This window comes from Schistocerca cancellata, chromosome 1 (genome assembly GCF_023864275.1).
Source record: "Schistocerca cancellata isolate TAMUIC-IGC-003103 chromosome 1, iqSchCanc2.1, whole genome shotgun sequence".
NCBI classification, from domain to species: domain Eukaryota; kingdom Metazoa; phylum Arthropoda; class Insecta; order Orthoptera; family Acrididae; genus Schistocerca; species Schistocerca cancellata.
This window is the reverse complement of record NC_064626.1, coordinates 1,144,164,039-1,144,178,670: the sequence shown is the minus strand read 5'-3', so window position 1 is coordinate 1,144,178,670 and position 14,632 is coordinate 1,144,164,039. Positions and strand designations below refer to the sequence as shown.

At 39.9% G+C, this 14,632-nt stretch overlaps 1 protein-coding gene across 1 annotated transcript in view; it reads left to right on the top strand.

Moving 5' to 3' along the window:
- LOC126135429 (uncharacterized) overlaps window positions 1–7,934 on the top strand; it is a 186,417-nt gene extending 178,483 nt beyond the window's left edge. The window contains exon 5 of the mRNA XM_049915200.1: window positions 7,812–7,934. Within this exon, the coding sequence (XP_049771157.1) occupies window positions 7,812–7,934 (123 nt within the window). The remainder of the gene's footprint in view (window positions 1–7,811) is intronic.
- Window positions 7,935–14,632: the final 6,698 nt, after the last annotated feature.

Genomic DNA, 14,632 nt, shown 5'->3' with positions numbered 1-14,632 from the left:
CTTTGTGCCTACAAAGCATGCCTGTGTAGCGCTACATATATTCGACGGCAGAAGTTAGTTGTGGCGGCACCTACCAACATTTTTCAGAACTTCCACTTGCTTTGCACTCGATTCTAAGCCGCAGGCGGCTTTTTAGATTACAAAAACCGGAAAAAAAGTGCGGCTTCGATTCGAGTAAATACGGTACTCTCACAACTATACTTCCACACAAACACATAACCACATGAATGCAAATTGGTGCCAGCAATTGCAGCACTGATTACTGTGACCTGCTTGCCACATATCGGCCCCAGATGCTGTGGAGGCTGCAGTAGGCTTGGCAGTAAACCACCAGTGAATCCTCTGTTGACAAACAACCTCTTGTGATAAAGCAGAAGCCTGGCCTGACCTGCGGAGTACATCCATGAGTGTGGTGGCTGACTATGCAGGGGCTCAGCCCTGCACATATTATATTACTGTCAAATAATTTAAAACTTAGCTTCCATAATTTTATGTTTAAGAAGTTATTTACTTATATAAATTGTACTTTTAACTGACTTATTCTTTCAACCATTACTTCTACTGCCTCCAAAAGTTTGTAGAAGCTCTCCTGTATATCTTGCTGGAATAGCAGTACTGGAAGAAAATATATCATAGAGAAATGGGTTAGCCACAGTGTAGGGGATTATTTCCAACACACTTTAAAAAGTTTCAAAACATTAAAAGTGCTCACTGCACCATAGAGTGAAATATTCATTCTGAATATTGCCCTAGCCTGTGGTTAAACCATTTATCCACAGTACTTTTTCTTCTAGGGTTGCTATCCCAGCAAGGGATATAGAAGACCTTCTGTGGACTTTGGAAGGTAGGAGGGAGGTACCTACTGGAGGGAATGAAGCCGTGAGGGTGGGTTGTGAGTGATGCTCGGATATCTCAGCCAGTAAGAGAATAGTCTGCAAAAGGCAACCTTCCAGGTTCTAGTCTCAGTCTAGAACATACTTTTAATCTGCTATGAAGTTTTAAGAAGTGCACATTCTACAGCAGAGTGAAAGATTCATTCTGCATATTATCATGTACAAGATCTTTAAATGTTATTACTGTGCAAAATAAATAAATAAAAACCTTTTTTTCACTTTATAAATTCCTAATACAAAACTGATTATAGTTCTCATGTTAAGAGTGACACAGTCTCCAACACCTCAATAGGTATGAATGAGTGGCCACCTTCAGGTGGATTGAGAAAATGTGAAGAGGGAAAGGAACACATGCAAATAAATGCATATGATAGGGAACATAAGTGCTGTATACAGAGAGGTACTGAGGTAATCCTATACCCTTGGCGAAACTGCCAAAGCTGAGCTGCACTCCTTCCTGTCATCCCCCCCCCCCCCCCCCCTGCCCTCCTCCCCCCGAGCCCATAAAACTACCTTCCTGCAATTGTATGATTGCTTAAACTATGTTAAGGTACTGCAGTCAATAGCATTGTCATAAATATCCTCAAATGTATTTCAATGAAAATAATCCATGTTTGAAAATATAACATAATTGGATAGGTAAATAATCTTTCACCAAACAGCGGCAGGAGAAAACGCATATAAAAGGTATGTAAATGTACAAGCCAGTGGCTCCTTCTTCTGGTGGATGGACTGAAGAGAAAGGAAGAGGGATGAAGGTAAAGGGCTGGCGAGGTTTAGGAAATGGAGAAAGTTATGGAAAAGTTGTCCAGAATCCTGGATCAGGGGAGGCTTACCAAATGGGATGAGAAGGAAAAACTGATTGTTAGTGCCTGCACCAGATGAGATTTGGAAACCTGAGAACTTATGGGTGAAAGGTAGAGTAATAAGCAAGACAGATTACAGAAATAAATCATGCAAGAATCACCAAGAGCAGAAAACTGAATATATTGTACATGGTAGCAAGAGAAGAGGGAAGTGGACAGGTTGGAAAATAAAAGGTACAGTAAAATAAAAGGGAGTGAAGAAAAGGCATAGTTACTGGAAAGAAATATTGAGAGCTCAGAAATTAATGTAAAGCTAGACCAGATGTCTGATGAGAACCATGGGGGATCAGGCAATGAATGTAAAAAAAATGATCCCAACAAAACAAGCACCCTGTGTCTGCATAGGGGAACGGTCACTATCCACCCATAGGTAGTGAAGGGGAAGGCAGGGCATAGGTAGGACAGGGGTTGGAGTTTCCAAGAAGTCATGACCCAAGGCCCATAAAAACACACTACGGCATCTGAAGTACGAACAGAGATGGGAGGACCAGCAACAGGATGGCTGTGAAAGATGTGATGTGGGTGGCAGCAGCAATGGTTGGGAATGGCATCAAGAGGACAGGGCCAACGCCAAGTGTGAAAGTGCCAGTAGGGATGATTTGGCCAGCCAATGGAATGGCTGCGGAGGTGGCAGGGGTAGTAGTGCCAGCAGGAACAACTGGGCCGGCTGCCGCAACAGCCGTGGAGGTGACAGTGGTGACAGTGTCAGCAGTCAGGAAACGTATGAAGAGGGCCAGCAGCTGTCGGGCCATTGATGACTTGAGGGTGGGTTGTGACAGGGCAAGCAAGGGAGCAGGCTTTGGCACTGGCAGGGCTGGTGATAACAGAAGGGCTGCTGAGAGCAGGAGGGCTGGCCGTGACAAGGTCAGTGATGAGAGGTGCGGTGTCTGATACCATCAACCACAAAGGCTGGGCCCACACCAGAGGGACTTATGTCAGAGAACACAGGGAACAACGGTGGAGTGCTGTACACCATGACAACATTGCAAACAAACGTGACAGGAGGTGGCCCAGCTTGTCACATATACACTCCTGGAAATTGAAATAAGAACACCGTGAATTCATTGTCCCAGGAAGGGGAAACTTTATTGACACATTCCTGGGGTCAGATACATCACATGATCACACTGACAGAACCACAGGCACATAGACACAGGCAACAGAGCGTGCACAATGTCGGCACTAGTACAGTGTATATCCACCTTTCGCAGCAATGCAGGCTGCTATTCTCCCATGGGGACAATCGTAGAGATGCTGGATGTAGTCCTGTGGAACGACTTGCCATGCCATTTCCACCTGGCGCCTCAGTTGGACCAGCGTTCGTACTGGACGTGCAGACCGCGTGAGACGACGCTTCATCCAGTCCCAAACATGCTCAATGGGGGACAGATCCGGAGATCTTGCTGGCCAGGGTAGTTGACTTACACCTTCTAGAGCATGTTGGGTGGCACGGGATACATGCGGACGTGCATTGTCCTGTTGGAACAGCAAGTTCCCTTGCCGGTCTAGGAATGGTAGAACGATGGGTTCGATGACGGTTTGGATGTACCGTGCACTATTCAGTGTCCCCTCGACGATCACCAGTGGTGTACGGCCAGTGTAGGAGATCGCTCCCCACACCATGATGCCGGGTGTTGGCCCTGTGTGCCTCGGTCATATGCAGTCCTGATTGTGGCGCTCACCTGCACGGCGCCAAACACGCATACGACCATCATTGGCACCAAGGCAGAAGCGACTCTCATCGCTGAAGACGACACGTCTCCATTCGTCCCTCCATTCACGCCTGTCGCGACACCACTGGAGGCGGGCTGCACGATGTTGGGGCGTGAGCGGAAGACGGCCTAACGGTGTGCGGGACCGTAGCCCAGCTTCATGGAGACGGTTGCGAATGGTCCTCGCCGATACCCCAGGAGCAACAGTGTCCCTAATTTGCTGGGAAGTGGCGGTGCGGTCCCTTACGGCACTGCGTAGGATCCTACGGTCTTGGCGTGCATCCGTGCGTCGCTGCGGTCCGGTCCCAGGTCGACGGGCACGTGCACCTTCCGCCGACCACTGGCGACAACATCGATGTACTGTGGAGACCTCACGCCCCACGTGTTGAGCAATTCGGCGGTACGTCCGCCCGGCCTCCCGCATGCCCACTATACGCCCTCGCTCAAAGTCCGTCAACTGCACATACAGTTCACGTCCACGCTGTCGCGGCATGCTACCAGTGTTAAAGACTGCAATGGAGCTCCGTATGTCATGGCAAACTGGCTGACACTGACGGCGGCAGTGCACAAATGCTGCGCAGCTAGCGCCATTCGACGGACAACATCGCGGTTCCTGGTGTGTCCGCTGTGCCGTGCGTGTGATCATTGCTTGTACAGCCCTCTCGCAGTGTCCGGAGCAAGTATGGTGGGTCTGACACACCGGTGTCAATGTGTTCTTTTTTCCATTTCCAGGAGTGTATATCCTGGACACTCTGACAAACACTGGTGTTGATCACATCCAATCAAACACCATGAGAAAAACTCTAGAACCAGAGTGAGTAGAGGGATGTTCCAACAGCATATCCAGCTATTGTTGCCTGAAGCAACAATATCTCTGAAGACATGGTACATAGAAAGAAAAGAAATACACCAAGGGACTACTGAAAACATTGCAGACCAACATCATGCAAGAGAATACATTCTGGACAACATGTGGATGGAGCATCTGAACTACACTGAAAAGAGAACATTGATAAGAACTTGCATCTATTGAGAAAATGGGAACACTAACTGCCAACAAATGCCTACAAAAATCTAGACATCCATGCAATTGAACATAGTCACAGAAACAAAGAATTGAACAGACCATGTCCAGAACATGGATGGACACACTTGTACCTTAGTAGGACTTGAATGCAGACTGTCACAGTGCAATAAACAAGAATATGCTGCCCTATCACACCAAATCACTGTACAAGCAAAGATGTGTTAGTATGAGAAACACATGATCAATTGAGAAAATATTAAACCCTGCTCAATAATAAACAAATGACAGCCCACCATGGAACACTGAAACACTAGTGAAGAAGCAGCCTTCCCTGTCCTGTCTGGACACTACCACCCTAGGGATGAGGGTCAATGATGTCTGCACCATCTAGGCAAAATACAGACTTGAGCAGGTGCTGGAGAGGGTGAATCTTGATCAGGCACTGTACTGAGTATCCACACAAACTATGAGTGTCACACCTGAGAGCAACAGCATCATCACTATTGTATTGTATGGCAGTCAAGGGAAGAGCACTGTATCACAAAACCATTATCCTGATAGCTACTGAAGTAACCTTAGCCAGGTGGTTTGACTAGTGGAGATTGAATTTGCACATAGCAATAACGGATCTCTGTTTATTAACCTCAACAGTCCACACTTGATTACAAAGGAAAAGCTCATCGTGATGAAGTGATATGTATCAGGTGCTTACTATTGCGAGGCCCACGATTGTCAGAAGTTAGCTGAGAGGTACTGTGAATGATCTGATGAGGCTATTAACTCCTAGGTCGAGGCACGGGAGTAACTGATGGGCACCCAGGAGCTGACGATCCTGGTGCAAGCTTGAGACAGTGCTGTCTGTTGAGTAGCAGTGACAGAAAGCGTTGTGGTTCAAAATGTAGACTCAAGGTGGTTGATGGTCAGTCTGGAGCCCTGAGCAGAAGTGGCTGTCAAGGGACTGACCAGTGACCTAAGTAACCATTGCAGAGGAATACAGGCACAGTGTCACGCGGACACGTGACTGCGCGAATGCAAATAGGTGCCTGTGACTGCAGTGCTGATTACCGTGGCCTGTATGCCATGTATCAGTGTGTCTTGCACCCCCACAGATGCTGTGGCAGCTTTGAGACTTGGCACTAAACTACCCAGTGAATCTTCCGTTACCAGACAACAACCTGTGACAAAGCAGAAACCGTGCCTGACCCGCAGAGTACAGCCGTGAGTGTGGTGGCTGAATATGCAAGGGACCAGACCTGCATATACTACAATACTGTCAATTAATTTAAAACTCAGGTTCTATAGTTTTCTGTTTAAGTTTATGTCATCATTGCTTTAAAAGGTGTACAACTTTGCTTCTGTCATTTTCCCCCCAGCATTTGAGGCTTTAATGAAACAAATTGGTTACACATGTATCATTCAAAGTATTTTCCATCGCTGCTTACTACTTTCTCCCATCTTTCTGGCAGTGTACGAATCCTGTGTCGAAAAAATTGTTCATCTTTTGAAGCGATCCACGAATCGATCCAATTTGTGACTTCTTCACGAGATCGAAAGTGCTGGTCAGCCAGGTCATGCGCCATTGATCTAAACAGGTGACAGTCAGAGGGAGCAATGTCTGGAGAATACGTTGGGAGGGGTAGGACTTCCCATTTTAATGTTTCCAAGTACGTTTTGACCTCTTTTGCAATGTGGGGTTGAGCGTTGTCATGCTGCAAAATCACTTTATCATGCCTCTCGCTGTATTGCGGCCATTTGTCTTTTAATGCTCTGCTCAAATGCATTAATTGCATTCGATAATGAGCACCTGTGATTGTTTCACTTGGTTTTAACACCTCATAGTACACAACACCGAGCCGGTCCCACCAAATGCAGAGCATGATCTTGGAGCTGTGAATATTCGGTTTGGCCATCGACGTGGAAACATAGCCAGGATATCCCCATGGTTTTTTGCATTTAGGGTTATCATAATGAATCCATCTTTCATCTCCAGTCACAACTCGATGCAGAAATCCCTTCCGTTTTTGCCGCTGAAGCAACTGTTCACAAACACACAAATACTGTTCACTGTCTCTTGGTTTCAGCTCACATGGGGCCCAAGTTCCTTCTTTCTGAATCATGTCCATAGCCTTGAGACGTTTTTAAATGGCTTTCTGTGTCACTCCCACTAATTGTGCCAAGTCTTCTTGAGTATAATGTGAGTCTTCACTCAGTAATGTCTCAAATTCTGCATCTTTGAAAACATTCTCTCTTCCACCACTATGCCGGTCTACAACATTAAAATCACTGTTCTTGAAACATCGAAACCACTTATGTCACGTTTTTTCACTAATAGTGTCCTTACCATATGTACTTGAGAGCATTCTATGGGACTGAGCCGCTGTTTTCTTCATATTGCGTCATTGTGTCATTAATGTTGGTATACTTTCAATGTACGTGGCATGACATGCTCAGTAATAGTCTCATTCAGCAAGATTTGATAACTCAATTTTGTTTAGATCATATATGGCAAGAAGAGACAGGGACTGTAGCAATTCTTCAGAGAGTGTGAGGTTAAAATCCTTGTCCAGACATACTGATTTAGGTTTTTCTTGTCTTCTCTCAATCACTCCGTGTGAAATCTTGGTGAGATTCATTCAAAGAGGCAACAATCTTTTTTCTTCACATCTCTCTTTAACAGAGCTAGTGCTCCAAAACAGATTCAAATGGATGTAGGCTGTGGTATGTATGCAGAAGCGAAGAGGCATGCATAAGGTAGACTAGCCAGAGAAGTGTGTCAAACCAGTCTTCGGAGTGGTGACCACAGGAACAACCAACTGCTTTTCTCGGTGCAGGACAAGTGAAGGGGCATGGTGGGAGAGGGTGTGGGGCATGGGGTTAGCAGAGACTGAGGCCAGGAGGATTACAGGAATGAACAGTGTTTTGATAACATAACCCCCATCTATGTAGTTCAGAAAAGCTTATACTACACTGTATATTAGAACAGTATATCATATACATAAAAATTTCAGAAAGCTGTTGCTCTGCATTATATCCTGTTCACTGTGTATTATTTCTTGTAATTAGCATTATTTTCTAAAACTGAATGTGCACTGTGTTGAAACATGAAACAATTTTACTTTGCCTACAGGGTGTATAACCCAATTATAAGTTGCTGGAATTGCTGCATGTATTTTGGACAATCAGTTTTGCATTTTATACATTATTCTGCAGTTATTAATCAGCACTTTTAACCAACAGTAAGAAAGCAATTGCATGCCAATGAAGTTAAAATCATCACCAATATTTATCAAGTATTTTCTTCTTTCTGTTGCAGTCTGAGTATATGAATTCAAAGGTGTATCCTATATTTCCACGTTACACCATTTTGAAGGATATGATCAAGGACATCATGCATGATCCAGATTACATGGAAGTATGCCATGAAGTGGACGTTTAGTGGTAGCCTAGCCATATGGCGACCACCAAATGCCGGGTTGCCATCTGAAAGGTGTCCTTGAAACCGTCAATTGAAATCTGTAGGGTTTATTGCTGCTGAGCTTTTGTGAGTTTGCATTGTGGTTTGTGCAGGGTGTTTATACAAGAAAATTATGCAATATGTTGGTATGGAACATTTAAACATTACGCTAATGAAGTTTGAAGAAAGATTATTTTTTTATTGCACTCAGTTTATAACTTAATGCAGAAATGCTTTAAACGCTTTGATAATGCATCATTTCATGGTGGCATTTTATTCCCAAATTTTCCAACATGTGAAACATTAAAAACCCCTTAAATTGTTTTAAAACTGTGGAAAATTTAAACCACAAATGCGGTATGGAACATAAATCATGTAACAGGTGCAATGTAGTATGTGCTGTCATGTATGACTGTGTGTGTAGAAATGCTGTAATAATGACAAGACAATTCAGACCACACTAACAACTAATATTTTTATATATAAATAACCTTTTTTATTTTGAAGAATAAAGGCTAAAACTCTAAATTATGCATCTTTTCATAAGAAATGTATTTTAAACTCAATATTTTAAGAACTTCAAGCTAAAAGATCTTTATATCATTACATAAGACGTGAATGAGTTAATAGTACTGTGTATGTAGTTACTGCAATGTGCACTCACTTCTCTACATAATCATTACACGAAGGCAAGTGAACCAAGACTTTGCTTCATACACCTTTTATATTTATTTTCTATCAATACAGTTTGCCTATACAGATTAGATTTTACTCACCAAATTTCTCTTCCATTCAAACACATAGATAACACAAACTTGAAAATGGTAAACTAAGAAATGGAAGTAAACATGATAATAAGAAATAAACATTCTATGAACTAGTACACTGTAACTGTATTATTTTGTATGTCATATGTAGCCCTTGTGCAGATCCTGGTTGGTTCCAGAATGTTTTTCCTCTGTCACTAATCTCTGATAGAAATTTGTGCATGCAGAGAAAATGCTGTACATATTTACTGTCTAAAAAGCCACTATGGTGGGAAGAACTGTAAACTAAAGTACCAATGCAGTCTACAACCTAATATTTTCAGCAGTATACTAAAAAAAAGAAAAAATCATTTTAGCAGGTTATTCCTACAAATAATATGTTGCAGCTGCACTACTGCAAAGAAAAGTTCCATCAACAGTTATAGTTATCTCCTTGTTCCATTGACTATAATTCCGATCTCTCTCTACTATAGCAGGATGAGTCAATTTTCAATAACAACACACTTTCTCAATGAAAAATTTGGCAACTTACTTATCATTTATGTGCTTATCTTTTACATTCAATACTATTATTATTATTATTATTATTACTCACAGTGATTATTACACATTCAGTAATTCTTCTATGTGTTGAAGGAGTTGTCAAGCACCTTGTGTTTGAAGGTAAATTTTATTATCCATCAGATTTTTCACATGTTGGATCAATGGGGCACACATAAATTCCTGTCTCTTTTGAAATTTTCAACATTTTATATCTTTAACCAAAGGCACTTGCAGACATGGAGCTAAAGAAACTTTCTCTACTACCACAAAGTCAAAGTACCACTGCACTGATAAAACCATGTTAAGAATGTCATCCTAAAATCCATGAAATGCTAATAACCAAAAACCAACCATCAGATTTTTTTGTAAATTGGTTCCTACACCTCAGAAAATTTCACTTAAACCATACACACATATTTCACATTAAGTAAACTTCAGTATGCAGGAATTACTCAAATATACAGTGTCCCTAGTTATTTGAGGCAGTTATTACTAAAACCACTCTTGTTAAATGTAAACAATTTTCAGAAGAATCACTTATATTTTATATTATTTCTTGAACATACCTGAAGCCACATAAAAACACACATTGGAGCCTAATAACAAATAATGTTTTTTGAAAAATACAGTCATCACTGATACAGATCATTTTTGTCACAAACACAATCTAGTGTCAGAAAAGAACTACAAAATAGTTGCACTAATTATGCTTTATTACCCTTAAGGGGCACTAACATTTGGTACAAAAAAATATAAAATTACATTAGAAAACCAGAGGATTCCATCAGTCATCTCCACTACTGTTGTTGGACTCAAAAAAATTCAAATTCTGTCCATCTTACTCAGGAGGAAAGGGAAAATGTGGTTTCTTCACTGTGTGAATGTGGTTGAAAGGCGACTCTGGCAAAATCTGCACTTTTTCAGAGTGCCATTGTATGCCACGCTCCTACATAACCAAATCCCTCAACTTCAGGCATTCTTTGTCCCTTTATTTGTCCTTTTCTTCACAGGGAGTGTGAAGTTCCAATCAGCAACTTCCTACATGATGAACATCAATGACTGATCTAGCTTTCAGTTGCTGAAAGTTAGCAGAAGTAATAACTCTATCCCAGTCACCTACAATTTAAATGAGTTGTTTCTTAAGGAGCATATCTGACCATTAGGTGAAAACATGTGGCCAGTTATGGTAAAAAAATAAATTAATCAGTCAAGCACTTTCAGAACTAGTAAGTATGGAAAGCACAGTGTGACAAAAATTTTTGTTTAGTAAGTGTTTCCATCTGAAATTAAAAGTGAATCACTTTGTTGATACTGCTTGTTTTTCAAATACTGAAACAATAAAGAAGTCCCTTCCTTCCATTGCCTTTTGGTAATTCTCCCATGGTAAATGAACATTGTGATTTCACAGTGAAAAGTACATGAAACATAATACCATAGCTGTTTTGCATAAAATATTGCATTATTTGTTATATGAGGGACAGACATACTTTGCATACACATAATATATGTCAAGATTTTTGCATGAAAAGTCTTTTTAAATGGAAAAGGTTTTTCTTAGATCAATTTCTTTTTGCATGTTAGGCATTAATAGCAAATATCAGATGTATCACACATCAAACAGGTGTCATTCCATGTACATTGAAAGTATACCAACATTAATGACAAACTCTCCCAGAAACAGTTTGTAATTTTTTTTTCCTCCAAATGAATATCTTTTATGTGGGTCATGATGGATCAAATAAATGGGAATTCTTGGCTTGGATAAGGATATATGATGTTCAATAACCTTTTTGAGAGGCTTAAAAACTGCATCGAGCCTACAATTGCCCCCCCCCCCCCCAAAAAAAAATACTTTAGAGAAATGTTGTTTAAAATCAATGTTGCTGAGTCATGCATAGTCAGTTTCACACATTATCTTAAAATGTATGATTGTCACACTGTAAGGAGGTATGTCAGCTGTAATACCATTAGCAGTAAGTAACATAAAAAGTGAAAACAATTGTTGTGTGCATAAGGGGTACCTCATACCGTACATGCACTATCTTTCTGAACACTAGTTCTTTGTTCATTCTGCTTTCTTTCTCGTTTTTTTTTTTTTTTTTTGCCCCCACTGTATACTTTCTTCTGAGCTCATTGTCAAATCACAAACATGTACTTAAGACAAATAATAACTCACTCAAACAAATGCAACAATATTGCTTGGTAGTTCATGCAAAAATACCCACTGCAAAATGATAAAGGCCATTCTTTTGTAAGAAACTTACAGGACATGAGTTGATTTTGTTCAGTCACCTTATTTTTGAGTCTCAGTAATTAGATCATGAATTCTTTCACCATATTTAATTAAAGAAAAATTATGGCTTGTGCTGGTGGCTAACAGACTTCACTAAAATAAAAAATACAACAAATAAACATTGACAGCTTGTTTTTTAATGAAGCCTTCATTTCCAAAATTGTGTTCTGAACAGGCATCAACAAAGACACAGCTGAATAAAAAAGTACGTAGCCAATGAAAGTTATTCTGATTTACAGTGCTAATAAACTATTTTTTTTACAATTATATGCCAACAAAATACAGATCCCCCTTCCCCACCAACATCACAAGAGGATTTTGCAATGATGTAACTGGTTTCAAGCAGCCAGTTGTCATCTTCAGACTAAAGACAGACACTGAAAGGAGTTTCTGTTAAGTTAACAATACAACTGAAACAGCCTGAAACATGTGCCTTTAGTCTGAAGATGATGCCTGGCACTGAAATCAGTGACAGTATTGTGAAATACTCACGTGATTTTGTCCTTAAAAATTTTTTAATTTAAAGTACAAGAAAATGTGGTTACACAGTCTCCAAGACAATACATCGTTGTTTTTCCCCTTATCATGCATTTAACTGTAGTAACTAAAATTAAGGGATCATTATTTGACAATGCTCCTACTCCATTCACCACTTGGTTCATTTTATTCCAGAGTAAAACATTTAATCTGAGGGAATGATTTGTAATTATGTCATACCATTTTAATTCTTATCCTTCTACAGGAATTTCTTCTTCTGAGGTTTGTGAGTTGCTTTTGTAACTGATTTCTTGTTCCCCTGTTATTACTTTATTGTATTCACAACACCAGGACTAAGTATCCAAAAAGTTGGACAAAAAGGGGAATATGATCCCTTTCTCCAAATGTGGACAGGCTCCACCAAGAGTTAACTTGGAAAATGATAATGTGATAAATTGGAATCCTTGATTACTAGAGTTACATATCTCATGGCAAATAAAAGTTTTTCCAACAATGCACATCTCACAGAGCCGTTGGACAGTGCTACACACCCTAAAGTAACATTAAATTACTGGTTGAGTCAGGCTTATGTGACTTGATGTGAAGTAACATTTATTGTATTTTGTATTTGCTTTTCGCAGTATAATGCCGCAAACTGACACTAGAATTTGCTGGTGAGCAAGAGTTTCCTGACCGTTTAAATAAAAATAATATTTTTTAGTATTTTTTGCGTACTCAAATAATTCAGAGTGTAATCTCCCAGCTGGAGAAGCATATTTTTTATTACGTGATGTTGATGGCTGTAAGTGAGAATGACAAAAGAGTCAAACAGAAAGAATATTTACATCCCTTGCACCAGTTTTTTCTGAAGTGCTTTTTTTTAAGGGGGGAGGGGGTTGGCATAGCATTTGAGTTTTCTTGTAATCCTGTGTTGTCAATGGAAAACAAAGAAATTCATTACATGCTTGTGTAAAACACAAGGAGAAAACCATGTATGAGTGGTGTGAAAGGTGTTGATGTATAAGGATTTGAGAGTTACCATAACAGATCATGTACTCTTTCTCAACATGATCATTCTTAGTCAATATCCCAGTCAATGCTTTCTGATAGCATGGTTAACTGAACCACTTTTCACAATAGCAGTAAAAATTACTCCAACTCAGTGGGACTAAAGGCATAAATCACTATATTATAAATCACTATCTAATATCATTCTATAATTTAATGTTTTGGTTCCATATCCATAACAGATGTGTGCCTTGAAGCAAAAAACCAGTAAAATAATAGAATATTGCTTAAGTATAAGCACAAATGTTGACCAAATAATACGTAAATTGCCCTCCTCCGCCAGTGTCATTTGCACAAACATTGAAGTGTGGCTTTTGAACAAAGACTGGAGTGACACTTCCATTTTATGTACATCCTCATTTCAGCAGTCACACAGCCCAGATGGATTTCTCTCTACTTCCATTAGTTCCTTATTTCTTTGTAACCTCTTGCCCTGTTGTTTACTTCACTAAATTTGGCACCCTGACTTCTCATTCTTTCTTTGATTCACTTCCCTTTTCTTACTTCTCATTTTTGTCTTGTGTATCTCCTCTTGCTTTGGTTTACATACTGTTTATCATGAACACTATTGCTATATCAGTATTATTTGATGGTTATTTTATACTGTTTCTTTTGAACATCTTTATATTCTTGTAGAATTAAAAATTAAATTTCTCACCTCAAGAAAAATTTGTCCTGTAATTATACATTGTTTCAGGACTTCATCTAGTAGGTCAGAAATTTTTTCTTCATGTTCTTATGTAATCTATCTTGTTGAAAGTTCAGTTGCTTCTTTCAGTAGTTCTTTTTCCAAGTCTGCAGGTAATCCACTGACTATAGATCTACTACTATTTTCCCTTGAAAATTCTAAATATAAATATGCCATTTTCATGGGATTTAAAACAAATACTCTTTGCTACTTCCCAAGCTACAAGAAATAGAGCTACATATTTCCTTTTCTGGTTTTCTATTTTTTCATCTTGTACTTGCACTTATCTGATTATGCACTGTAAAATACACATAAGATTTCCATAACAGTAAATAATTTTGTAAACAAGTACCGTGTCTGAAATTTATTCAGCTACATGGAATGTGTTCAGAAAAGGCTGTACCCAAACAATGATTACCTCTCATGACATGCTGTTTGCCATAATGAAAATGCAATAGTAAGATTCTGTTATATCTTGTTTCTTACATGCACGTTCCCTTAGTGCCTTATGCCATCCACATAACAAAAATGCAGGTGTTATTTATGATAACATTAAAAAAAGCCCCCAGTGAGTAAACTGTGAATCCATATTATGTCTTAGTACTCACCTCACCTCCGTAGCTGAGAACTTGTATTCATGGGTAGACACTTCAAATCCTGTGAGGATTAAATTTATACACAATGTATACACAATGTATGGTCACCATACTGCGATCACTGCCCATAGCTAAACATCAAACTTCTTCCCTCTGTTTCAAAGGGTTATGACATGATGGTACTGATAGTGTTCCATCCATTCAAAGGAAATGTCAAAATTGACATGGTTAAAGAATAGTAGGTTAAC